The following is a 27,779-nucleotide window of genomic DNA, read 5'->3' as shown; positions in this document are numbered from 1 at the left end:
AGGCACTGAAAAAATAGAGGAGGCGCTGGGTACGAGCAAGGAAAGAAATTAAGGGTTATGTTGAGCATACTTATAACATGCAGGGGCAAGCTGTGTCAAAGTGAAAGTAATTCATTTTAATTAAAGGTTAGGCAAAGGTCCGTACTGCAGCACGAGACTACGTACTTTTGTTTTGCTCACTAATTTTGTCTGCCCTTCTATCAGACGTTCCTGACCACATTCTGCTGCAATGCCACTAAAGCAGCGCATGCCTCAACGCACCGCTGAGACCATGTAGTTTCCTGAGAGCAGCATCAGACTTCTTTGGTGATATGCTTACTGCGCTGGACAGCAACAAAATGGGTATGTCAGTGGCAAACGGAGTCGGTGACCGTACGCGCAGCACATGCTGGACAAACACACTAGTACAGCACAGATGCTGTAGCTGAAGGCCAAATACCAGAGTTCATTGTCAAAAAAAAGGCCAACAAATCTTTACGAGTGTGCCACAAAAGCAGAACAGCAATGGCGAGAAGCCAACACCATACACGCATGTATGCACACTGATGACTAGCAGACGACACCACGAGCAATCTACACTGGGCATGGTAATGGACTACTTCGATCTATTTCGCAGGGAACAGTGTCGCAGAACATTCCGTACATACTGGTAGTAAAGTCTGCAGACTCGCATTTCAAAAACTCATGCAGAGCAGGTCAGCGGACAGCTTCAAGTTGTCTTCACGTTGCGAGTGCACGGCACAGTAGTGGGCAGTGGAGTCTCCCCACTGACGTCACACACGAGAGGGCGCCCTTAATGCTCTCGGGGTAGAGTTACTGTATATGCTACCAAAGGTACTACCTTTGGTAACATATACAGTAACTCTATCTCGGAGCTAATACTCACTCTTGTAACGAGCAGCAACATACAAGTTGAAAATATTAAATGATTAATGGTGCTCAGAGGCAACTGACTATTTTTTTCTGGTGCTTAGAAGTACCTTACCTAACCCACACACAGAAATAAAGGCTAGTCGAAAATATTATATCAGTACCTCTTCAACGTCCCTTTAAGAAAATCAAGTTGTGCGTGCTGGCCTAAGGCACAAATGCTATCAGCTATCTGCTGAGCTGTGTAAAGATGCAAAACATTTTTGGCCACAGTCGCGATGGTCACGCTCGCCAGTCTTCATCATGCTATCAGGTGTGTCACAGCTCAATCTGTTCCAGGGAGGTGATGTGGCCATAGGCTGCCTTTTCATCTTCACTGAGCGGCTTGTTTCCTGGACGCACCAGAAGCCGCACTTGAAACCCAGCTCGGCACGCAGCCTGGGCCTCTGGAAAGAGGGAACAAAACAGCTGCAGTCTGCTGACTGTATTTGTAATGGTTATTGGATGTGCAGGAACCATGAAACATAACGTACCACATTATGTTGCCATGTGAAAATATGTATGCACCTCAATGATGCTTTGTTCTTGCTTTCTTTTTTCATTACAGATAACCTGTATGCATATTTGAAGTTGAACCAGCTATGATCTCTTCAGAGATTGCACCAAATAGCATTATATTTCATTTTAGTTTTCAAAAAGTTACCTATTAAAAGAAGGAACCTTAGCACAACAACCAGAAGGTTACTAATTAAAAAGAAAGAGAAAAGAAAGAACTTTATATTCAAAGTGCCGTTAATCAGATCCTTTCATGCAAAAACGCAAGATGCTGACATTTCTTTTAAAAATGCAACCAGAACAAAAGAATTCATGAACTTTACTCAGTCTTGCTTCAGTCTACTTGAAGTTTCGTGATGGTCGAGGTCATGGGCAGTTTCGCATTCGCTTGATGCGGAGCCCAATGTCACTCATGACATGAACTGAATACCAAAAAGCATGATATCCAATGGAATATTAAACTATAACTAATATACACACAAGCCTATTCATTGCGTATATGTATTTAACAGCCTAAAATAAGGAACATGTCAATGAAATGCATAAAGGGGCCCTGCAACACTTTTCCATTTACGCAAAAGCATTACGTGCCTCATTATAAGAAAATTCATCGGCGTTACCAAAAGACGCTCCTAAAAATGGCCACACATAAAAGGGAGGTTCCTGTAAACAAAGTAATTAATGGCTGTGAAAAGAAAATTTGGTATATCTTGGTCTTGGTGGGAATCGAACGCATGCCTCCAGGCTGCGAAATCAGCACGCTTCCCCAACAACACGGCAGCTCCATGGTTCTGGTTGGTTAAAGGTGTGCCTACTGCATGTGTCACTGCACACGTCAAATCTCGGTCACTGATTAAAGGTCTGGCCTAGTGCATGCGTCATTGCGCACGTGACAGCACAGCCAATGGGGAGGAGGTAGTGCCACTTGAGTGTATAAAATAAAAAGCACTTATGTACAATTGAACGCCACTGAGCAGCCCTTCGGGTTATTAACTCCTTGCAGGCAAGCAAGCACGTTGAGACGCTCAGTACATTTTCATTTGGCCTTACCGAGGCACAGTTTAAATTCAGGCAAGAGCTTGCACGGACAAGGAACGCGCAGAAAAAAAAAGTTCACCAAAGTGACTATGATGTTTCCCATTTCCACATGTCATCATCATCATCATCATCATCATCATCATCATCATCAGCCTAGTTACGCCCACTGCAGGGCAAAAGCCTCTCCCATACTTCTCCAACTACCCCGGTCATGTACTAATTGTGGCCATGTTGTCCCTGCAAACGTCTTAATGTCATCCGCCCACCTAACTTTCTGCCGGCCCCTGCTACGCTTCCCTTCCCTTGGAATCCACTTCGTAACCCTTAGAGACCATCGGTTATCTTCACTCCTCATTACATGTCCGGCCCATGCCCATTTCTTTTTCTTGATTTCAACTAAGATGTCGTTTACCCGCGTTTGTTGCCTCACCCAATCTGCTCTTTTCTTATCCCTTCACGTTACACACATCATTCTTCTTCCCATAGCTCGTTGCGTCGTCCTCAATTTCAGCAGAACCCTTTTCGTAAGCCTCCAGGTTTCTGCCGCATATGTGAGTACTGGTAACACACAGCTGTTATACACTTTCCTTTTGAGGGATAGTGGCAACCTGCTGTTCATGATTTGAGAATGCCTGCCAAACGCACCCCAACCCATTCTTATTCTTCTGGCTATTTCAGTCTCATGATCCGGATCCGTGGTCACTCCCTGCCCTAAGTAGATGTATTCCCTTACCACTTCCAGTGCTTCACTACCTATCGTAAACTGCTGTTCTCTTCCGAGACTGTTAAACAATACTTTAGTTTTCTGCAGATTAATTTTCAGACCCACCCTTCTGCTTTGCCTCTCCAGGTCAATGAGCATGCATTGCAATTGGTCTCCTGAGTTACTAAGCAAGGCAATATCATCAGCGAATCGCAAGTTGCTAAGGTATTCTCCATCAACTTTTATGCCCAATTCTTCCCAATCCAGGTCTCTGAATACCTCCTGTAAACACGCTGTGAATAGCATTGGAGAGATCGTATCTCCCTGCCTGACGCCTTTCTTTATTGGGATTTTGTTGCTTTCTTTGTGGAGGACTACGGTGGCTGTGGAGCCGCTATAGATATCTTCCAGTATTTTTACATATGGCTCATCTACACCCTGATTCCGTAATGCCTCCATGACTGCTGAGGTTTCGACTGAATCAAACGCTTTCTCGTAATCAATGAAAGGGTTGGTTATATTCTGCACATTTCTCTATCACTTGATTGATAGTGTGAATATGGTCTATTGTTGAGTAGGCTTTACGGAATCCTGCCTGGTCCTTTGGTTGACAGAAGTCTAAGGTGTTCCTGATTCTATTTGCGATTACCTTAGTAAATACTTTGTAGGCAACGGACAGTAAGCTGATCGGTCTATAATTTTTCAAGTCTTTGGCGTCCCCTTTCTTATGGATTAGGATTATGTTAGCGTTCTTCCAAGATTCCGGTACGCTCGAGGTTATGAGGCATTGCGTATACAGGGTGGCCAGTTTCTCTAGAACAATCTGACCACCATCCTTCAACAAATCTGCTGTTACCTGATCCTCCCCAGCTGCCTTCCCCCTTTGCATAACTCCTAAGGCTTTCTTTACTTCTTCTGGCGTTACCTGTGGGATTTCGAATTCCTCTAGGCTATTCTCTCTTCCACTATCGTCGTGGGTGCCACTGGTACTGTATAAATCTCTATAGAACTCCTCAGCCAGTTGAACTATCTCATCCATATTAGTAACGATATTGCCGGCTTTGTCTCTTAACGCACACATCTGATTCTTGCCTATTCCTAGTTTCTTCTTCACTGTTTTTAGGCTTCCTCCGTTCCTGAGAGCCTGTTCAATTCTATCCATATTATAGTTCCTGATGTCCGCTGTCTTACGCTTGTTGATTAACTTAGAAAGTTCTGCCAGTTCTATTCTAGCTGTAGGGTTAGAGGCTTTCATACATTGGCGTTTCTTGATCAGATCTTTCGTCTCCTGCGATAGCTTACTGGTTTCCTGTCTAACGGCGTTACCACCGACTTCTATTGCGCACTCCTTAATGATGCCCATGAGATTGTCGTTCATTGCTTCAACACTAAGGTCCTCTTCCTGAGTTAAAGCCGAATACCTGTTCTGTAGCTTGATCCGGAATTCCTCTGATTTCCCTCTTACCGCTAACTCATTGATTGGCTTCTTGTGTACCAGTTTCTTCCGTTCCCTCCTCAAGTCTACGCTAATTCGAGTTCTTACCATCCTACGGTCACTGCAGCGTACCTTGCCGAGCACGTCTACATCTTGTATGATGCCAGGGTTCGCGCAGAGTATGAAGTCGATTTCATTTCTAGTCTCACCATTCGGGCTCCTCCACGTCCACTTTCGCCTAACCCGCTTGCGGAAAAAGGTATTCATTATCCGCATATTATTCTGTTCTGCAAACTCTACTAATAATTCTTCTCTGCTATTCCTAGAGCCTATGCCATATTCCCCCACTGACTTGTCTCCAGCCTGCTTCTTGCCTACCCTGGCATTGAAGTCACCCATCAGTATAGTGTATTTTGTTTTGACTTTACCCATTGCCGATTCTGCGTCTTCATAAAAGCTTTCGACTTCCTGGTCATCATGACTGCATGTAGGGGCATAGACTTGTACCACCTTCAATTTGTACCTCTTTCACAACAAGACCTGCCACCCTCTCGTTAATGCTATAGAATTCCTGTGCGTTACCAGCTATTTCCTAATTAATCAGGAATCCCACTCCTAGTTCTCGTCTCTCCGCTAAGCCCCGGTAACATACTACATGCCCGCTTTTTAGCACTGTATATGCTTCTTTTGTCCTCCTAACCTCACTGAGCCCTATTATATCCCATTTACTACCCTCTATTTCCTCCAATAACACTGCTATACTCGCCTCACTAGATAGCGTTCTAACGTTAAACGTTGCCAGGTTCAGATTCCAATGGCGGCCTGTCCCACATGTAAGCAGTCTTAAATGTCTCTGCCAATTTTTTTTTATTTTGAAGTTAAGCTTACTTACCTGTATGACAATAGTGCCCTGAACATCTGAGCCGAATGTCATAGCAGTGTATGTCAATGGGATCGCAGTTTCACTCAAAAGGGTACCTGTCCTTTCTTTCAACTCTTTCGAGATGCTGAGTATTACTTTCCTTACCACTATACAGGAGTAAATGCAATGGCTGGTGAGCAGATCTCTTTAAATCTCAACTAAGCAGAAAGTGAACCAAAGTTCTCTTTCCTTAGGCCTGCGGTTCCTTTCATTTATAAATAAGCCACAACAACTAAGCAATCATTTCTGTGGAAGCAAAAGTGCAGAAATTTCATCACTCTAGACTACAATACCACTGTGCCAATACTTTGCTTTTGATATTGAGTGGCACAATGAAGGGTCGATCAACAATATCTCAATGCCAAGCCTACTTCAATTTAATTTTGTAGGAAAAGCATCAAAGTACATACCGTCGATCCCAGTTATAGCGAACTCAAAAGTGATCGCGAAATAGTCTGATATATCGATAATTCTTTATTTAAGATCTGCCTATTTAAAGCTTGTCTGAAAACTCCGCACACTTCGAAGTCTCCACAGATGGTGAATAGCAGTAATTTACCAACTTTTTTCTCTAAGGCCACGTCGAACGCACAAAAGTTTGCTTCCTGTTTTGCAGCCGTGTGTTACAAGTTACTCACGCTGCGTTCTTTGAGAAAATGATTGCAATGCTGATCTGCCCACTGAGTGTCAAGTGTATTTCAAATTGTGCACCTTGTTTGCCTAGCTATCTTTCACTCTACGGCAATATCGAGGAAAGCCTCGGGCCAAGTGAAAACGAAATGCTGCATAAATTATTGGATGGCCAGGGCGAAATGCAGTCCACTATTGAGAGCAAGACATTTCAAATAAACATGGAACAAAAGATTTCTGTCCTAACAAATAGAATCGAGCTTGTTGAGAAGCAATTGCGATATTTACTCTAATCTAGGCCAGCCCCGATTTTAAGCCGACCCCCAAATGTCAGAAGCCAGAAAAAATGAAAAAACTTAGCTTGAATGTAAGCCGAACAAAAAAGTGATGACCGCGTTCACAAAATGAAAACAGCAATTATTTATTATGAACATGCCGAGCTCACTCTATGTCATCATCGCTGCAAGCCTCGTATGCTTGTGGACGAGTGGAAGCACGCGTCCGCGGGTCCACGCATGCACAGACAGTGCGGCATGGCTCATACGCGTCAAAATGTGCCGCAACCTCGGTGAACAGCTCCTCTCTGTTATTGCAAAGTTATCTTCCTTATTGCTGTCATCTCCTCGTTGCGCCGCACGCAAGAGGCGTCTCCCATTGCCCCCTCCAACAACAGACGTTTTTATCATCGATGCTGAAGTCCCGCCTGGCATGAACGTTTCACGATGCCTCTGCGGCTAGACAACATTTTGTTTGTGGCATTGCGTGTTTGGCGCCATTACGATAAAACCATGCCGCACGCCAATACTATGGTGGCTAGAAGGGAGTAGTGCTACGGGAGGGAGCTGCACAGAGTAGCGATGAAAGTTGTAGATGGCGCTACTTGCAGCTGATGTGCTGCAAGTAGGGACATTTTTTGGGGGACGCTGAGATTTTGTGGCGAATAGACGTGCGTTTCGCGGCTCCGTGGCGGCGACGAAATCAGAAGTTTTCATGCATGCTTTGAGCTTGCTTCTGTTTTCGATTTGCTGTTTTTAGCCTTTATATAGTAATAGGGTCGTTTTTTTTTCTTCTATCTCGTATTTCGTGAGCGCGGGTGTGTTTCGCGTAAGTTTGTTTTGCAGGATGGTTAGAGCGTCCTTTTGCGCCACGTGCTTCAACACGTGCAGCCGGGTGGGATGTTGAATGGGATGTTAAGTGGTAGCTTGGAGGTGGCAAGACTAATAGCTATTAGTGGTTTTACTTTGTGTGGTTTGGTAGGAAAGTGAGAGCATGGCCGTGTGGTTGAGCGCGTGGTGGTGGTGACAACTTTATTGCACACAGGGGAGTTGCGGACACACAGGTCCTAGGGCCCCCGCACGGCCCCACTGCACTCAAACGTTCAAGTCCCAGAGGCTCATGACGCTGGCAGCCAGGCCTGTGGCGATGGCTTGCTTGGCCGGGTCCTCGGAGCGCAGTAGGGTCTCCCAAGCCTCCCAAGTAGTAAGGTGCTCCAGGCCCCGCGGAGGAGGATCCGCCGGGCAGAGGAAAAGGATAGGCTTTGGGGTGGTGGCAGAGGGTACAGGAGGGGTCGGTGTGGACGTAGTGATAGCGCGAGCGAATATAATGGGAGGGTAAGGTGCGTGTTTGGAGCCGCCTCCAAAGTGTCTGGTGATAATTGTCAAGGGAGGGATGGGGTGGGGGGTAGAGTCGGCGCTCGGCTTTGCAGGCTTGCGTCAGTTCACTGAATGAATGCATGCGCTCCCGTGAGAACCCTGGATCGGAGGCCGCCGGTGCCCGGTTGAGAGAACCTCGGGCTAAAGCGTTGGCAGCCTCGTTTCCAGGATTCCCAGAGTGGGCAGGCACCCATATGAGCTCCATGTGGCGGGGCGGGTGTGCAGCGAGGGAGTTCAGTATGCGAAATGCAGGGACGTGAACTCTCCCACGAGCAAAATTTAGTATCGCAGTTTTAGAGTCCGATAATATATACTGGGCCTCCGTGCGCGTAATAGCTAGGGCAACGGCGGCCTCTTCAGCCTCCTCCGAAGTGGCAGTTGGGGATATGTGAAGGGTGGTAATCGGTTGTAGGGAGGGGTTCGTGATGGCAACAACCGCGTCCTCACCTGTGCATGCGGCATCCACCCACACAGCATCCGGTTCCATGCCATAGTGTTTGTGGAGCGCCCGTGCGCGAGCTCTGCGGCGGGGTTCGTGGTAGGTGGGGTGCATGTTTTTAGGGAAAGGTTTAATAAGAAGTTCGCGGTGAATGTGGTGGGGGACCTGGAGCTGTGTGGGATCCATGGCTGGTATCCTGATACCGAGGGTGTGTAGGATGTGTCTGCCGGTGGTGGTTCTCGCGAGACGTATGTATTGTGTCTGTCGGTGGGCCTCAATAAGCTCACCTATCGTGTTATGTAGGCCTAGCTGGAGGAGTTTTTCGGTGGAGGTATTTAGGTGTAGGTGTAGTGCTGTCTTAAATGCTGTTCGAATCATGGCATCCAGGGTGGAGATTTTTCTGCCCTGGAGTTTAAGGTAGGGGAGCGTGATGAGAAAGCGGCTGAGGACGAAGGCATGAATGAGACGACATAGGTCATGCCCCTTCATACCCCGGTGGTGTGCAGAAACTCGGCAAATTAGGTGCGATATCGACACCGCCATCTGCTTGAGTTTGTGGATGGTGAGAGTGTTTTTCCCGTTATTTTGGATGTGGAGGCCCAGTACCCGGAGAGTGTGTACCTCAGGGATGTACCGGTTTTCCAGTGTCACGGTTATAGGGGTGGTGAGGCAGTTTCGGGTTGTGGGGCGGAGTATGAGGAGCTCCGACTTCTCCGGAGAGCATGAGAGTCCGATACTCCGCGCATGTGTTTGGGTGAGGGTAGCTGCCGACTGCATAGTATTCTCTATGTCTCCATCACTGCCATGGGTGGTCCATAGAGCGATATCATCAGCACAGAGTGTGTGCCAAAGGTGAGGGATGGCTTGTAGTTTGCGGGCAAGGGGAATGAGAGCGACATTGAAGAGAAAAGGGGAGAGGATAGATCCTTAGGGGGTGCCAATCCCACTAAGGGTGTATGGGCGGGATGTGTGGGGACCGAAGTGAATTTCGGCTGTGCGGTTCGTAAGGAATGCTTGAATATAGGTGTACATACGTTCACCTATGTTCAAGGGGGAGAGCGCCGCCATTATCGCTCGATGGTCTAGGCGATCAAAGGCCTTGGAGAGATCCAAGGCGAGGACGGCTTTTGTGTGGCCCGGTATGAGGGGGTCGAAAATATCCTGTGTGAGCTGGAGCATGGCGTCCTGTGCCGACAGGTGGGGACGGAAGCCCACCATGCTGTGCGGGTAGACGTCTTGCTCCGCCATGTGTTGGGTGAGTAGGGCGAGTGCGACATGCTCCAAAAGCTTGCCCAGGCAGGAGGTTAGGGAGATGGGGCGAAGATTTGCAGGTGAAGGGGTTTGTGGGGCTTGGGTATGAACAAGATTTTGGCGTGACGCCAGGATTGCGGAAGGGTGCCCTCCTGCCAGCATGTGTTGAAGTACCCCGTGAGCTGGGCAATCGACTGATCGTCCAAATTGCGGAGCATGCTATTGGAGATACGGTCAACTCCTGGAGTGGAGTTAGAGCGGAGAGTTAGGAGGGCCGCTCTGACTTCTGCTTCCGTAATCTCCGCGTCGAGATTGGCATTCGGGGTGCCTGCATAGGGAGGCAGGGGGTTTAAGGTACCGGGAGTTGTATGTGTGTTCCTAAGTATGTCGATGAGTGCGTCGGGAGAAAGGTCGGTTTTGTGTATAAGGCGTGTGACGTGTTATTGTGTGGCTGCTTTAGATTGCGTGAGGTCAATTAAGTGACAGAGGAGTTGCCAACTGCGAGAGCAAGTCATACCTTAGGTCTCCGCGGCAGCGATTGCTTTTGAAACTGGTGAGAGTTACTTTGCGACATTTTCAGGATTTGGATCCTGAGGCGCGTGCTCTGCATTATTATAGTAATATAGTATTTGCATTAGAAAAAGCCGGCAATACATTACAAGAAAGCCGGGAAAGCAGGCAGTGCGCGGGGGGGGGGGGGTCCCACAAGGCAGATGAGGGGATGGATGAGCATGGAGAGAGAACCGAGTCAATCGGCACACACTCTGATGTCGATGTTAGGATGGAGAAAATGGAGGTTTCCAGAAAGAGCTCGTCAAACAGGTTGAAGAGTTCAAAAATGAGCTAAAGAGGGAGTGCACGGAAGGTAGTGCAAAAAAGTCTTGAGTAGAACTTGTTGCTGGGCAAGTTGGTTGGGATCTAAAGAATACATTGTTGCGCGAAAAAAGGAAAATAAATACTTGGGAAGGAAGACTACGAAACGATAGATTGAGCGCTGAATTTCAACTGATTTTATTCTAACAGCAGGGCAGGGAGAATGAACAAATGCGCATGCGTACATCAGTGTTGCCTAGAGTGATTTCAGGGACGTTTTTAACAGTTGCAACTCGTTTTCAAACAGAAAAACAGACGTGCCACTAATACAACTCGTGCCTCTCTTTTTTAAATGTGATATGCCTCCAAAAGTTATCTTGCTAACGTATCACCACTCCTGCCAAGTATCTTTATCTCACGCAGCAGTGGCTGGCATTTGCCTTGCAGGCAAACCGTGCAATGCGCAGGTAAATGCGCATTACCTTTATTGATTACAGAGAATTCATGCTCCCGGACCCGTTCATTAACACATCTCCCCGTTTGTCCAAAGTAGGATTTCCCACATTTTAGCCAGTACGTCAAATGTGTGACGGGCGTTATATACGAAATACCGCTAAAATGTGGGAAATCCTACGTTGGACAAACGGGGATGTGTGTTAATGACCGGGCGCGGGAGCATGAATTGTCTGTAATCAATAAAGGTAATGCGCATTTACCTGCGCATTGCACGGTTTACCTGGAAGGCAGATGCCAGCCACTGCTGCGTGAGACAAAGGTACTCGGCAGAGTAGTTAGCAAGAGAACTTTTGGAGGCATATCACATTAAAAAGAAAGACACGAGTTGTATTAGTGACACGTCTGTTTTTCTGTTTGAAAACGAGTTGCGACTGTTAAAAACGTCACTGGAATCGCTCTAGGCAACACTGATGTACGCATGCGCATTTCTTCATTCTCCCTGCCCTGCTGTAAGAATAAAATCACTTGAAGTTCAGCGCTCAATCTGTCGTTTCGTACTCTTCCTTCCCAAGTATTTATTTTCCTTTTTTGGCGCAACAATGTATTCTGAAAAAAAGTCTTGAAGCAGTTGAGGGAAAGCTGAACAGGGCCGCCATTGTGAACGAGAATCGTCGTGACAATGGAACGCAGTCCCCCGATGTGAGAGGAGAGGGAGTGCCAGCAAAGTATCTGGAACGCGTGCAACGTGGTGAGGGGTTAGCTGGAAAGTGCGGCTTCCTACCTTGAGGCCGCCAGGGGGAAAAAGCAAGAGCGCATGGGTCAATGCCCCTTGTGAAGTCCGAATCACGCGGAAATGAACAAAGGGAAGCAGGATGAGGTAGGAAAGAGTGAAATGGTGATTATTGCCGGTGACTCAAATTTGGCTCGGTCTTCACAAGCAATAGTGGGGAGGGTGAAAGGCGATAAAAGAGTAGTGGTAGGGACATTTCCGGGGTAGACACTGCATTCTGTCATAGAGCGAGCGAAAGCAAAGCTCACAGAAAATGCCCACGTGCGCAACCTTGTCATAGTAGCAGGTGAGCTAACTGACATCCTAAACAGGAAAGGGACAGGACTAGCCCAGCGCTTGGCGAAGGCGGTGGATGACTTGCGTGAGCTGTCCCCTCAGGTGCAGATCGCGGTGTGCACGATGCTGGAGTTGCCTGTACGTGACGGTCACATACAAAGAGCCGCAGTGGCCGCTAATGAGGTGATATGGAAAATGAGCCGAGAGAAAGGCTTCGAGGTTGTCGAAGTAAACAGGGAAGTGAGAATGTGTGGTGTTTTTTCACGAGACGGGATCCACTTTCACTTTAATTACAGGCTTGCACGAGAAGTGCGCTGGCGACTTGCTGGCCGCGCTGTTGCTCTATGGACAAGAACGGCACCGAGAGCGGCGCTGCTGCGCCGGCGTTGAGAGCGCCGCATGCAAAGCAAAATTCTATTAGCGGGTGGTACCCCTCTCCCATCTCTCGTTCGCACCGCCTTGATTGCCTCCTGCACTGTGCGTGTGGACATTTCTTTCGAAGGGCGGTGTACAGTCTGTTTCACATTTAGGGGAAAACTCGAAGCGCATTGCATCGCGATGCGGTAAGCGCTTGAGTCGGGCGGCGGCAGCAGCTCGCGCAGATGCTCGAAGGGTGGGATCTTGAACGGCGTCGTCTGCTACGGCGGCGCGCGCTGGCCGCATTGTCGGGAAGCGTTCTACTGCCAGGTGCAGGGCGCCGATCACATCGTTACTGCGTGAAATGAGCCGGTATTCTTTGCTAAGCGTTGCGCGACGCCCACTGATACGCCTAGAACGTAAGTTCATCGCTGCAGGGCAGTCATAGACGACGTACTGATTCCATACATTCTTGACGGCCCGTTTCTGGAAGGCGACTATATATTCTAACGCGACAGGACGCCGATCTACACTGCTCGTGCTGTGCAAGAACTGCTAGAAGAGCGCGCAGTCACTCTCTTGGAGCGGCCGCCTCAATTCCCGGGCGCCGACATCATGTAAAATGTCTGGGGCTCGTTGAAAATATCGCTCGTGCACCATCCCCTCTATCAGTCGCCCGAGGATAGGCTTCGATCCACCATCGTCAGCGACTGAGACGTGCTGCGAATGAACACATCCCTAATCAAGTCATTCTACACTTCACTGCCTTCCAGGATGAGCGCTGTCATCGCTGCCGCTGGGGACATGACGAGATACTAACTGAAGTTCCGAGCGTGACGTGTCCGATTCCCCACCAGTGGGCAGGGTCTGTCTGGTGTAGCAAATGATTGTTGAGAAAAATCACTTCCAGCTCATTGTTTGAACCTAAAACTTTCATTTAATCGTGTCCGTTTGTTTCATCGTGTTCGACACCCATTGTTGAGTGCTTTGTTTTCCTTTCGAGTCAAACAAAGACTGAGCACGTTGCGTGCACATCTTGGTGCGTTTTGTCGCTGCTCATTACGGAAGCACATACAGTGAAGAAATATACGTGCACACGCTCAGTACTCCGGCCTTTCGAAAGAACAAATGAACCATGCAGTCAAAAGAGGTTTGTGGAACTCCATTATCACCAATGAAGGATTAGATTTTGGCGACGCACAACGTTTAGTAAATAATATCAGCTCAGTTCCCGCAGTACCGATGAAATCGGTGCACTGCCCCTGACAGTAGCACGCTTCCCGACAACGCGGCCAGCGCGCGCCGCCGTAGCAGACGACGCAGATCACGACCCCGCCCCTCAAGCGTGTGCGCCTGCTCGAGCTGCTGCCGTCGCACGACTCTATTGCTTGCCGCATCGCGATGCAATACGTTCCGAGTTTTCCCCTTAGTGTGAAACAAACTGCACACGCTATATTTGCCTTTAAGAAGATCGGTACGCTTGACGATTATTTTTAGAGCTGCAATGCTTCGAAAGGGCAGCGTCTGCTTAACCATGTAAGTGACGCTGAGCAGGCAAATTGGAAACGACATCGTATATGCCGCCGGAAAAATCGTCAGCACATCCGATGCGGCACATACATACGGCACCTACGAGCTAAAGTCATTTTTGCAGTTTCTGACATTATGTTTGCTACAAATCCGTGTTGTCTCGATCTGATGGCGACAACGGACTTCTATCGACACTGTGCGGAAATAAACAAGATATATCGCTGCATAGCACAAGTACGACATGCGCACACAACTTTAACTAGTACGTCCCCTACAATATGGAATAGAGGCAGCAATGTAGATAGCTCGGCCATTTTTTAACAGTACTCAAGAAACGGAAGTTGAAAGTATTATTAATCATTCCTGCTTCAGCAATGCCGGCGCGACCAAGACGCGGGCGTGTATCGTCCAGTAACCCGATCGATCGGTGCAGTGGTGAAGCGGGAATGAACTCCGGTCATGTTCAATGCATCATGCACATATTCAATTTCTCCTCACGCGTGAACTTCAGCCACTGCTAACGCATACAACAGACGTGGTTTCCATTCTCGGGCAGCGCACACACTAACGAAACACGAGAAAGAAGACAAGACAAGCGCTCGTTGAACTTAGTTTTTATATGAATAAAACGATTATGTACCGAGTAATTATTAAATTCACGTGGGTTACATATAGAAACCGTCATACACTCAGGAGTGATCAATGAACGAGCTCGCTTCGTTTTCCAGTTGTTTACTTCGCTCGGCGCATGTCTGTCGTCTGCTTCTTTCGTACCATTTTCTTGTGAATCGGCAGAATTTCACTGGTGGCATCAACCCTTTCATGTTTACATTGCCGTCGTGACAGTTAACAACACAATAATAATTTCCGGTCATCCGAAGAGGCGCCGTTGCAAACGCGAACTGAACGCGGGCGCGACCGCGAAGGGAAGCGGCGACGGAAACCTACACCCGTTGGAGATGAAATTGCTCCGCCAGGGGAGAAACGAGCGCTGGGGTCTAGGATGAAATAGTGTTCCTGTATATGCTCCCGCAGGGAGCAGAGTTGCGCATAGGTCCGCCGTCGTGCTCCAGCTCTGCAGCGAAGCCACTCCTCGCGCGCGCAGGAGCCAAATGCCGCGCGGTGTTCCGCCTTTTAACGCGATAGCGTTTTTCTCTAGTGGTCGCGAGCTACAAGCGCCAATTGTTCGCAGGCGCTTAGCAAAGGGCACTTCTTAATAAAGGCTACGCTCGAACGAGTCATTCGTGCAGCGGGAGGGGGTGGGCTTCCAACCAACCGAAACTTTGTATGTACCTATGTAAACACGCATATACAAACACACGCACGAACGTACAAATAGGGGGTAGGACCGCCTTCGATTCCCCAAAATAAGATACTCCCGTGGCTCGAATAGCTCCAAAGTTCGCTCGTAAACGCGCAGTACGTCGCCACAAAAAGCGGTGCAATGATTTTCAGCATGCATATGAAGTTGTCTTATCTTGGTCAGAAGGCAAGAAATGTTTTAAAGAGTGTTTAAAGAAAACTTCACACACGTAAGGTGGACACTAAGCGCATCTTGGCTGCCGAAACCAGCTGATTAATGACCGTCGCCAAGAGAGCTATCGTGCCTGCAGTTATGCCAGTGACCGTTAACAGAGCGTCATTTATCACTAACCATCGTTCACAACAGCTGCACGTTTTCGATACATGCGATGCAGACACAGATTTAAGCGCATTTCAAATGTTCACATGCGCACATTTTAAGCAAAGCTTACTTTTACGATTAATTCATACCACAGACTAATCAGGTATTTTGTAGCAGCAAATCTGCAAGTAGAAAAAGATTCAAGATGCAAGATGCAAGAGCTTCTAGATCAAATTTATTTCATACAAGGGAATGCATGAACGGCTGCTGGCAGCAGGCCAAGTGTGCTGGTTCCTGGAACCGTGGGGGCAGAATTCAAAGAAACTGGAAAGGCAACAAGCTATTAAGAGTAACAACAGGATATTTTTATTGCACTAATCACATCAAGATGGCAAACTTGCAGAGTAATTATTCACACAGTGCAGACTGTAATATGACAACACATTTTTCTTGATCTCTCACCACTCAGAGAAGAGCCAGTAGTTGAAGACACTGTATCAAGTCAATGAAATCACTGAAGCAGGCTTTGGCCAAAAAGCCAAGTTACAAAGCTTTGTGACCTATCGCATCAGAGGCAAGGAAATTTTACTTCATTCAACAGTGCATTCACTCCGCTCCCGCCCACAGGAAACAGCATTCACCAAAGCAAAACGTAGATTTCCAGCATGTTTAATTGGACGACAAGTTTTGTTCCACTGGCACCGCGTAGAGCGCTTTACCGCCTTCCGTGCGGTTTGTGCAGTATGGTGCGCTGCACCCCGTCATACTGAAATACAAGTGCCAGTACGATGTGTTTCATATCACCACAGAACATCTATAGTATCACTTCACCAAGGTCCTTGACTTCACATCGTCGAATACCGTACCTGAAACCCGCAGCTGCGCGTCTGAACGCACGATCGACGGTTTTCTGATTGCAATGGCGATGGCACTGCCGGAAACGACGAGTTCGTATGAATCGGCGATGCGCCCGTAAAGTTTGCTTCGCAGCGGCGCGGATCATTTGACGTCATTTTTCGCGCTCGGCCAATAGCGGTGCGAGCGGCGCCGGAAAAGTTATGCGCAACTCTGCTCCCTACGGGAGCATATACAGGAACACTAGGATGAAACTTGGCGTGCGGTCGTCCATTGGGGGCCCATGGGCACTCAGGAGGCCAGAATAGGTAGCAATGAAGAGAGTCCCCTAAGGGAAACTCAGTATAACATCGCCGTAAATAACAGGAAAAGGAGGAAAGCAAGAAATAGAGCTCGCCATGCAATAGGCTACATCAACATACAGGGCGGCAGAAGAAAGGAAAAGTGGGCAAAGATTGAGGACCAGTTAAAAAGAGAACAAATAGGGGTGTACGCGGTTACAGAAACGCAACTTACAGACTCGGAAGAGCCGCCCGTGATTGAGAATTATGTTTGACAAGGGTGCAACAGAACTAAGTTCGAAAGAAAGGGAGGGGGAGTCGGAATGCTCATCCATCAGGGAGCCACATGGGAAAGAGTAAATTCAAAATGTCAAGAGCATCTTTGGTTATCAGGTACAATAAGTGGGAAAATAACTTAGCTGGGTGTTACGCATTTGTGGGCCGAAAATAGTTGCACAGAGAAGAATAGCGAGTTAGTGGAATGCATAAGCACTGATATTAGGGTTACGGGAATGGTGCTGACATAATCCCACTAGGTGACATGAATGCCCACACACAGGATTCAGATGGCTATACCGACAACGGGAAGTCAATGCTAGACCTTTGTGAGCAACATAACCTCATTATCGTGAATACAGGGCCTAAGTGTGAACGGGAGATCACGTGGGAAGTGGGAAACCGGCAATCAACCATTGATTACTGCCTGATGACAGAATAAATTCATGATAAGTTGAGAGAAATGGTCATTGGTGAAGCAAGGGTATGCAGCATAGGGAGTGACCATAAACGCATCATTTTGAAAATGGGATATGTATTTGGAAATGCGAGCAAGGAGTTCAAAATAGTCGGTCCAAATTTGAACGCTGAACAAATATATTTTATTTATTTATTTGTAAAATACCTTACAAGGCACCTACATGGGGATTAAGTAAGGGGGGCATACAATCAAGTACACACAATAACAATAATAACAATCAAGTACATACAATAAAAAAACAGCAGCCAGGTGCACAGCCTAAGAGTCAGAGAAACATTAGCTACATAAAGCTGCATGTGAGTACAATAAACAATGTAGTCACTAGAGTCGAGGAAGAACTCGACAAATGGCCAAATAAAGAGTGGGAATATAATGAGCTTCTAAGGGCAATAATGACAGAAATACGGAAAGAGAAACAACATGTTCGTTGCAAAGGAAAATGAAACCGAAAAGCTAGTGGAAGAGGAAGATACGAAAAGCGATCGCCGAACGACAGAAAGCATCTCGAGAGCACAAGCAGGCAAAGAAGGCACAGTTGCCGCAGGATGAAGTAGCCAGTAAATGGGAAATATACCGGGAGAAAAAGTCTATGCTTCAAATACTGGTGCAAGCAAAGACGAAAGGTGAAAGTGAACGTTGGTTATCAGAAATACGCAAGAGAAAGAAGGTTGCACCTAGAATATTTTGAAACCACATAAAATGATTAGGCAGGAAGTCAACAACAATACAACAACACATCCTAGACGAAGATGAAAACAGACTGGAAGGAGATGCGGCAATAAATTACATCCAAAAAATAACAGCTGAATATTTCCAAGGCAGTGACGAGGTTGTATTTGAAGAAAAAAAAGCATGAGAGAGACCCAGCGGGAAAAGGAGCTGGTGCTGACAAATTTCACCTAAAAGAAAGCTGAAAAAAATTCCTAAGCGCACAGCCACAGGGCTAGACGAGGTTCCCATTAGGCTCATTAGCGAACTAAGAAAAAAAGTAAAGAAGCTCTGGTGAAAGCAGGGGAAAGAAATTTAAAGGATAGACAAATACTACACAGTTGGCGAAAAAGTAGAATGAATTTAATTTATAAAGGTAAGGGAGAGAAGGATAGGATTCAGTCGTATAGACCGCTGACCATTGCACCAACAATATACGGGCTAGTAATGCAGGCAATAAAATGAAAGCTTCAAGCATGGGCAGAGAATAATGGCACTTTGGGAGAACTTCAGAATGGCTTCAGAATAGGTAGGCGCTTAGATGATGATGATCATGATCATCAGCCTGGTTACGCCCACCGCAGGGCAAAGGCCGCTCCCATACTTCTCCAACAACCCCGGTCATGTACTAATTGTGGCCATGCTGTCCCTGCAAACTTCTTAATCTCATCCGCCCACCTAACTTTCTGCCGCCCCCTGCTACGCTTCCCTTCCCTCGGAATCCAGTCCGTAACCCTTAATGACCATCGGTTATCTTCCCTCCTCATTACATGTCCTGCCCATGCCCATTTCTCTTTCTTGATTTCAACGAAGATTTCATTAACTCGTGCTTGTTCCCTCACCCAATCTGCTCTTTTCTTATCCCTTAACGTTACACCCATCATTCTTATTTCCATAGCTCGTTGCATCGTCCTCAATTTAAGTAGAACCCTTTTCGTAAGCCATCAGGTTTCTGCCCCGAAGGTGAGTACTGGTAAGACACAGCTATTATACACTTTTCTCTTGTGGGATAATGGCGACCTGCTGTTCATGATCTGAGAATGCCTGCCAAACGCACCCCAGCCCATTCTTTTTCTTCTGATCATTTCCGTCTCATGATCCGGATCCGCCGTCACTACCTGCCCTAAGCAGATGTATTTCCTTACCACTTCCAGTGCCTTGCTACCTATTGCAAATTGCTGTTCTCTTCCGAGCTGTTAAACATTACTTTAGTTTTCTGCAGGTTAATTTTTAGGCCCACTCTTCTGCTTTGCCTCTCCAGGTCAGTGAGCATGTATTGCAATTGGTCACCTGAGTTACTAAGCAAGGCAATATCATCAGCGAATCGCAAGTCACTAAGGTATTCTCCATTAACTTTTATCCTCAATTCTTCCCAATCCAGGTCTCTGAATACCTATTGTAAACACGCTGTGAATAGCATTGGAGAGATCGTATCTCCCTGCCTGACGCCTTTCTTTATTGAGATTTTGTTGCTTTCTTTATGGAGGACTACAGTGGCTGTGGAGCCGCTATAGATATCTTTCACTATTTTTACATACGGCTCGTCTACACACTGATTCCGTAATGCCTCCATGACTGCTGAGGTTTCGACAGAATCAAACGCTTTCTCACAATCAATCAAAGCTATATATAAAGGTTGATTATATTCTGCAATTTTTCTATCACCTGATTGATAGTGTGAATATGGTCTATTGTTGAGTAGCCTTTACGGAATTCTGCCTGGTCCTTTGGTTGACGGAAGTCTAAGGTGTTCCTGATTATCTTTCCAATTACCTTAGTAAATACTTTGCAGGCAGCGGACAGTAAGCTGATTGGTCTATAATTTTTCAGGTCTTTGGCATCCCCTTTCTTATGGATTAGGATTATGTTAGCGTTTTTCCAAGATTCCAGTACGCTAGAGGTCATGAGGCATTATGTATACAGGATGGCCAGTTTTTCTAGAACAATCTGCCCACCATCCTTCAACAAATCTGCTGTTACCTGATCCTCCCTAGCTGCCTTCCCCATTTGCATAGCTCCCAAGGCTTTCTTTGCTTCTTCCGGCGTTACTTGTGGGATTTCAAATTCCTCTAGACTATTCTCTCTTCTATTATCGTCGTGGGTGCCACTGATACTGTATAAATCTCTATAGAACTCCTCAGCCACTTGAACTATCTCATCCATATTAGTAATGATATTGCCGGCTTTGTCTGTTAAGGCATACATCTGATTCTTGCCAATTCCTAGTTTCTTCTTCACTGCTTTTAGGCTTCCTCCGTTCCTGAGAGCATGTTCGAAAGTTCTGCCATTTCTATTCTAGCTGTAGGGTTAGAGGTTTTCATACATTGGCGTTTCTTGATCAGATATTTCGTCTCCTGCGATAGCTTACAGGTATTCTCTCTGAAGGAGCTACCACCGACTTCTATTGCACACTCCTTAATGATGCCCACAAGATTGCCGTTTATTGCTTCAACACTAAGGTGCTAGCTTATTTGTTCATACTCAATGTATTGAAATATCAAAAATAGAAAGCAGGCCATTATATGTAGCCTTCTTAGACATCACAGGAGCCTATGACAACGTAGACCGCAACATTTTGTGAGATATTCTGGAAGGGGAAGGCTTAGATAACGATTGTCTACAGCTTGTGAGAGAGATTTCCCTAGAAAATACCATTTGCGTTGAATGGAAATAGATGAGAAGCGAGGAGAAAGTTCATATCAACAAGGGACTCAGGCAGGCGTGCACTTTATCCCCACTGCTGTTTCTGATGTACATGGTGAGGATGGAGAGGGCGCTAGAAGGAAGTAATATCGGGTTTAATCTCTCATACAAACAGGCAGGTACTGTAGCTGAGCAGCAGTTTCCAGGTTTATTTTATGCGGACGACATTGTGTTGCTAACTAACAAAAGCAAAGTGATTTGCAACATCTTGCTAATATCTGTGGACAGGAAGCCAACAATTTAGGTTTAAAATTTAGTGTTAGAAAATCAGGTGTAATGGTATTTGATGAAAATAGTGAACGCACAGTGGCGAAACAGGGCCAGAAAATACCTCGGGTAACAGAATATAAAAACCTTGGTATATGGATAAACGGAAGCAATAGATATATGGAAACAAAGGAAAGAACAATAACATTGAAGGGGAAGAGAAATGCAGCCATAATGAAGCAATGAGCGCTATGGGGATACAATACGTATGAGGTGCTTCGAGGTATGTGGAAAGGTGTAATGGTTCCAGGACTTACTTTTGGAAATGCGGTTGTTTGCTTTATATCAGGGGTACAATCAGGACTCGATGAGAACCAAAGATCAGTGGGAGGCCTCGCATTGGGCGCTCACCTACAAATGAAGCTGTGCAGGATGATAGGGGCTGTACTAGTTTTGATGTGAGGGAAGCTTGCAGTAAAATTGAGTATGAAGAACGACTAAGGAATATGGAAGAAATTAAATGGGCTGAGAGAGTGTTGAGGTATTTGTACAGAAAAAAGATTGATAATTAGGAAGCTTACCAGCGTGTATGCGGCATGTAGGGTGGGCAACACAGCACCAAAGAACGCTAAGCAAAAAGTCAGAGAGGCTGGAATAATCTCAGGGGTGTCGGCAATGGAAAAGACACCTGCCATGAGTAACCACTTAAGAGGAAAAAAAGAAATCAAGAAAAAAACAATTTATGATAACTCAAAGGGAAGCTCATTACTTTTCGAAGTGAGATCGGGATGCCTTAGAACATTTCATTTCATTTCCATTTCATTTTTATTCCTTAAAGACCCCGTAACGGGGTATTACATAAGGGGTGGGTTACACAAAAATAAGGAGAAACCATGTGTTAATCTATGGTGAAAGGTGATTGGTGACGCTTTCTATGAAGGTAGATAAACAAGGGATGGCAGCGGTGTCGCCCAGAAGGCCATTCCAGTCAGCAGCTGTACGAGGAAAAAATGACGTAGAAAAGGTAACGGTGCGTGAACGTGGGCGCGCGACTTGAAGAGGGTGACCAGTGCGGTTAGATATGCGTGTTGGTGGAACAATGTAAGGCGGGATGCCCATCGAGCTATGAAAAAGTTTATAGAATAAAGAAAGACTGGCGATACGGCGGCGACATGAGAGAAGGGGTAAATTAGATTCTAATTTTAGTGATGACACACTCACATCATAAGAATACGAACGATGAATGAACCTAGTGGCACGGTTTTGAAGTGACTCAAGGGCGTCTTGAATATAAGCTTGTCGCGGGTTCCAAATTGGTGAAGCATATTCCAATTTTGTTCACACGAGAGTTTTATAACATGCACCTATAAAGCGAGATATAAGAAGAAGCATGTGCTTGCCGTGGTAAAGCTAGGGAAACTATGGAGCATATTTTATTAGAATGTGTAGACATCTGCCCAGCAGTCTATTTAGGCACCACTGGCCTCCTTTAAGCCCTTGGGCTCAGCGAGAGCAGTGGAAAAGTAAACATGTCCGCAATAGGGATTAGTAAGAGGCGATTGGAGGATTAGTGGAAGAAAAGTAGGAAAACGACAAAAAACGGAGACGTACAAAAACGCAATTCGTAATAGGGGATCAGAAAGTTTGGTTGTGGGAGTTTAGTTTTTTTTTCTTTTCTTGTTTAACCTAGGTAGGACATTAGGCAGTATAATAACAAGAGCTTGGTGGCGCAACCCACCGCACCGTTTTATCCATCCACGCAGCTTTCGCAGTTTTTGAAGGGGGCGGTGCACGGCAGCTAGCATGTGCGTCACATTCACTTTGCGTCGCGTTTTATTCTTTAATGTAATGTGCTGTGCGCACATCACGAAATGTTTCCAGCTCATAGATGCATATTGACACATGTACTTGTATATCTTTTCCGGGTGACCGCTTGTCACCGCCTAACAGTTATCGCACAGCGCAGGACGCAGCTGCATATATAGGAAGTTTCTGGAGTGTTATCAATGGTTCCATTCGCTGTCTGTCTCCAAACCTTGTGTAATCAGATTGCATGTATGCGCGACACGAATAGTGTAGAACTTTGTGGGAGACATGCAGGTCCCAGCGATTACTCTGAAGCATTCGACGACGGATGTATAGACACTGACGCGCTTGACCCGCTGATCAAATTTGCATGATCGCCGAGTGTGTTCGCCACTATTGTTACTCTTTGAGTGTAGCCTGCTTTTCAGGGCACAAGTTCGCCCAATAAAACGCTAGTTTAGTTCATCACAGCTTTGCTGGCTTCTTTACTGTCACTGCTACGTGACATATGGTGGAGGTGCTTTACGTTGATGTACCTGACGCCCCCGACAAGCCGTAATCCAAGCCCGGACCGCAAAGACAACACTAACGTTGTCCCGGAACATCGAGCAAGCTGCTGACTACAGCAGCTGCCCCCGGAACACGGACTTCTACCAGAAACGATCAAGAAGATCGTCAAAGAAGATCGTTCAGAGACGACCAAGAAGACAGCCCAAATGGCAGCCGCAGCGTCCCCAATAGTTCTCAGTAGCCCAGCGAGCCACCGACGTTCCGTGGTTCCACATCCGAGGACCTGGAAAGCTGGCTGGAGATGTATGAGAGGGTCGCTACATTTCACAGCTGGAACAGCGACGACAAGCTCCGACATGTCTCTTTCGCAATGAAGGACGCGACCTGAACGTGGTTCGAGAAGCCACCTTAATGACGTGGGACCTGTTCCGAAGTGACTTCCTGAAAACATTCACAAGCGTCGTGCATAAAGAGCGCGCCTAAGCGCTACTAGAAACCCGAGTACAGCTTCCCAATGAGACAATAGCGATCATCGGGGAGGAAATGGGCCGTCTTTTCCGGCACGCCGACTCGGAAATGTTGGAGGAGAAAAAAGTCTGCTTCCTGATGCGGGGCGTCAAGCAACAACTTTTCGCCGGACTGATTCGCAAACTGCCGAAGACCATAGCTGAGTTTTCTGCAGAGGCATCGACGATAGAGAAAACTCTGGAAATGCGCACTCAGCAAAATAACCGCCAGGTGCTCTCGCCGCAGTGCGCCATCCAAGGACTGAGTTATGACGACCTTCAACAGACCATCAGGGCCGTTGTGCGCGAAGAACTGCGCAAGGTCTTGCCTTCGTCGCAACCTCAAGTGGCCTCGATCGCCAACATCGTGAAAGAGGTTCAGCGATCACTGGGAGTTCCTGAGGGGGCAACCACAATTACCACAGCGCCAGCCGGAAGCGATGACCTACGCTGCCATCGAAAGCCATCAAGGTCCCCCTCCACGACCGCGCCAGGGCCCTGTAACGCCGCAATTCCATCGTCTACCGCCACCGCCGCCAGCACACCCACCCGTCGCCCGGCGCAGCTACCCGAGGAAGACAGACGTCTGTTACGCTCCTGACGACCGCCCGCTGTGGAGAAGCGGGTCACGTCTACTGTCGATTCGCTGTTGACGCGCCGCGACCACAGCTTGGTGAATGACCTTGCGATACCGCCAACTACCTCGCCGCTACTCAGTGTAACTCTCGAAGACTGTCGCTTTCGTAATCACCAGGCCGCTACCTGTCGCCGCAGCGCCGACCATACACTGGCCCAACCGGAGCCGCTCTGCGAGCCCATATCCGGAAAACTAAAAGCAGCAACTGATGGAGCTGTGGTTGCGGTACGTCAAACTGAAGAAGATGCTCCACCGCCGCCGAAGACGCTGAAGAGACTATCTCGACGACATAACGACACGCCGCCGTCCCGACGAAGTCTGGAAGTAAAAAGTACGCTGACGAAAGACGACATGACGACACCATGCACCAGCCACGGGCAGCGCAACACCGTCGTGACCCGACGGCAAGGCTTAACTGCAAAGCAAGCCAAAGAACCACCGACCTCGACGTGCTTCTCAACGGCCACGCAGTCACCGCCTTAGTGGACACAAAAGTCGACATATCGCCGCCCAGTTGAAGAAAGTTAAGACTGCATGGGAAGGCCCTCAAATCGGACCGCTGGAGGACACCTCATTACGCCAACTGGAATCTGCACGGCAAGAATTACCATTCATGACCGGATGTACCCTGCCACCTTCGTTATCCTCCAACAGTGATCACAAGATGTCATTCTCGGCGCGAACTTCCTGAACAAACACGGCGCAATCATCGATCTTCTGAAGTCAAAATCGATAACACTGTCAGTTAAGTTTTTGTGATTGATTGTTGTTCTTTTCTCCTTGAAGTCGACCAAAGTCTCTTCAAGGTGTTTATCGGCGTTGATGAAGCACGAGGCAGGTTGGAGGTAACAAAACTTGAAGATATATTGCAACGGAAATATTTACACAGTCAAATACACAGTGAGCAAAAGAACACTGATACAAAACACACAAGTAAACAGCGCCTTACTCTTCTACTCTCTCTTAAGTTAGAGCCTAGGACAACTGTCACTACATACGATCAACCGAGTCTCACTGTTCTACCACTAAGTGGTTACGGCCCAGACTAGCATTGCATCGTACGGAGTCTTACTGTTCTATCAGGTTTAGTGATTACAGCCTAGACTGAGGAACAAGCACCTCGTCTCGGTTGTTATAGGGGAAAGAGACAAAGAAAAAGGGCGGTAGGGTCGTTAGCCCATCCCACGGAAGCAATTGCCAATGAGAGTTGACAGTTTCTTAAGCCACAACCCAAAGGGATGGGCTTACTCTCATAAGTGAATCTATTGGAAAACCACCCTGTTTTCCCTCTTCCCACATCTTCTTCTCCCCCTCCTATTTCCACGTGGTCAGTGACGGCCTCTTCAAACACGCCAGGCATGCATGATTTATTGAGGCCATCTCGCACCTCAGCGGCGTTTCTAGCCAGCAAGGGGGGGCTCGGGCGCTGGTGTCCAGACACCGCGTACCGTAGTCCCCCTCAAGGTTTTTCCTGGTAGAAAACTAATTACCGCTGGCGGCATCCGGACTCGGGTGCTCTTCAAACGACGCCGCGCCCCTCTCTACGGCGCGCACTGCATGTTGCAACACGACACAAAGCGGGCTCTCCCCAGTGCTCAAAACAAGATGCACGTGGCTGCCGTCCGAATGCGAGGGGCGCGAACCCCCCGCTCCGTACGCGCCAGACGTGGTCAACATTGCTAGCAGCTGCGTCTCCAATTAGCAGGGGACTCAAGAGCCGGCGCCACAACGTCGCGTATACAACCGTCCCGCTCGAGCTTTGTCCGCGTGGCCCTATTATGACCATCGGCGGAATGTCAACAAAGCCCGCGCAAAAGCATTTGCTCCGAATCCGTTTTGCGCCTCTGCACCGCGCCCCCCGCGGCGGCGCGCGCCTTGGCTCGTTACCGACACCACGCGGGCCGTCCGACCCCTCACAAACAGAATCGTTTGCCGCCCGAGGCGCTGGGGGGTGGACGCTTCTCCATTCACAAAACGCACGTGCAACTAGCGGCACTTCAAAAGTATATACAAAACAATCATGCAGCCTTACGCCGTCCATTCTTCCTGTTCGAGAGATGAGCGGCCTAACACGTTCCCCCTAAAGAGTATACTGGGCTGATTTTCGCTCAGTGATACGATAAATCACTGCCGCGATTACGTAATGAACATTCTAACCACACCCTAGCCTAATTACATCACAAGAACAAACACTTTCAAGTAACAAAGCAAGAAGAGAGTAAAAAGAAATACACAATACATGTCATCAAACTATTAAGCACACGATTGCAGTTCCAAACTGTAAGAGCACTCTAGTGTCTCTGTGTCTTGAATCGGCACTCACAAAGTCCGCAATATACAGCGCCAAGTGAGCAGGAACATTCACGCCCATCCAGTTGGCATGGCACTATAGTATTACGCTGGCTCCCATGAGCTGTTGTGAAGCCTGGACAAAGCATCCGTGTTACCACTACTGACACCCTTCCGATGTCGCACTGACACGTGATATCGCTGTAAAGCCAGCGCCCATCTTGTCAATTTAGCCCCGTGTGGAGTCGAAGTTGTAAGGTACGACAATGGATTGTGGTCGGAAACAACGTTTATCTCGGCACCAAAAAGCCAGTAGTCAAACTTCTTTAGGGCCCATATAATAGCAAACGCTTCCCTCTCAATTGTCGACCATCGCGTCTGAGTCGGCGTGAAGCGGTGGCTGGCAAAGGCAATAGGCCTCTCCTTTCCCTCAGCTGTCATTTGCGCCAAACAAGCGCCCGCCGCCGTAGCTGACGCGTCTGTGAAAAGCCAGTAGGGCTCAGATGGGTCCGGAGTGCTGAGCGCAACGGCCTCGCACAGGGACTGTTTCAGCGTCTTAAACGCCGTCTGAGCTTCCTCTGACCAGGGTATGCTATTGGGTACCCCTTTCTTTGTTAACCGCATGAGCGGGCTCGCCACCTCTGCACAATCTCGGACGCACTCGCGATAGTAGCCGCACAGTCCTAGCAGGCTGCGTAGCTCCTTTTTAGTGCGTGGTGGCGCCACATTCTTAATTGCAACTATTTTCTCTTCGTGTTCTGGGGTTGAGAATCTTGGTGCGCAACCTAATTTCTCGAGCATCGACTGTGTGAGCTGTGATTTGAAATTAGTGCCCTGGTCGGAACAGATCATTTCCGGAACGCCAGTGCGACTGAAAATTTCAATCAACGCGTCGCAAGTCGCCTTAGCTGTCAAAGAGCGCAGTGGGACAATCTCTGGCCACCCTGTGCAAATGTTCACCAAGCATAGCGCGTACCTATGACCTTTCGCTGACGGTCTCCTCTCAATTGTCGACCATCGCGTCTGAGTCGGCGTGAAGCGGTGGCTGGCAAAGGCAATAGGCCTCTCCTTTCCCTCAGCTGTCATTTGCGCCAAACAAGCGCCCGCCGCCGTAGCTGACGCGTCTGTGAAAAGCCAGTAGGGCTCAGATGGGTCCGGAGTGCTGAGCGCAACGGCCTC

At 47.7% G+C, this 27,779-nt stretch overlaps 1 protein-coding gene across 2 annotated transcripts in view; it reads right to left on the bottom strand.

Annotated features, from left to right (window-relative positions):
• Positions 1 to 416: 416 nt before the first annotated feature.
• Positions 417 to 27,779, bottom strand: part of Enoph (enolase-phosphatase E1) — a 283,836-nt gene continuing 256,473 nt past the window's right edge. For both annotated transcript variants that reach the window (XM_070521118.1, XM_070521117.1), the window contains one exon: positions 417 to 1,316. In XM_070521118.1, coding sequence (XP_070377219.1) covers positions 1,189 to 1,316 — 128 coding nt within the window. In that variant the 3' untranslated portion in view covers positions 417 to 1,188. The remainder of the gene's footprint in view (positions 1,317 to 27,779) is intronic.

Source organism: Dermacentor albipictus, chromosome 7 (genome assembly GCF_038994185.2).
Source record: "Dermacentor albipictus isolate Rhodes 1998 colony chromosome 7, USDA_Dalb.pri_finalv2, whole genome shotgun sequence".
Taxonomy (NCBI): domain Eukaryota; kingdom Metazoa; phylum Arthropoda; class Arachnida; order Ixodida; family Ixodidae; genus Dermacentor; species Dermacentor albipictus.
This window is presented reverse-complemented; position numbering and strand designations above follow the sequence as displayed.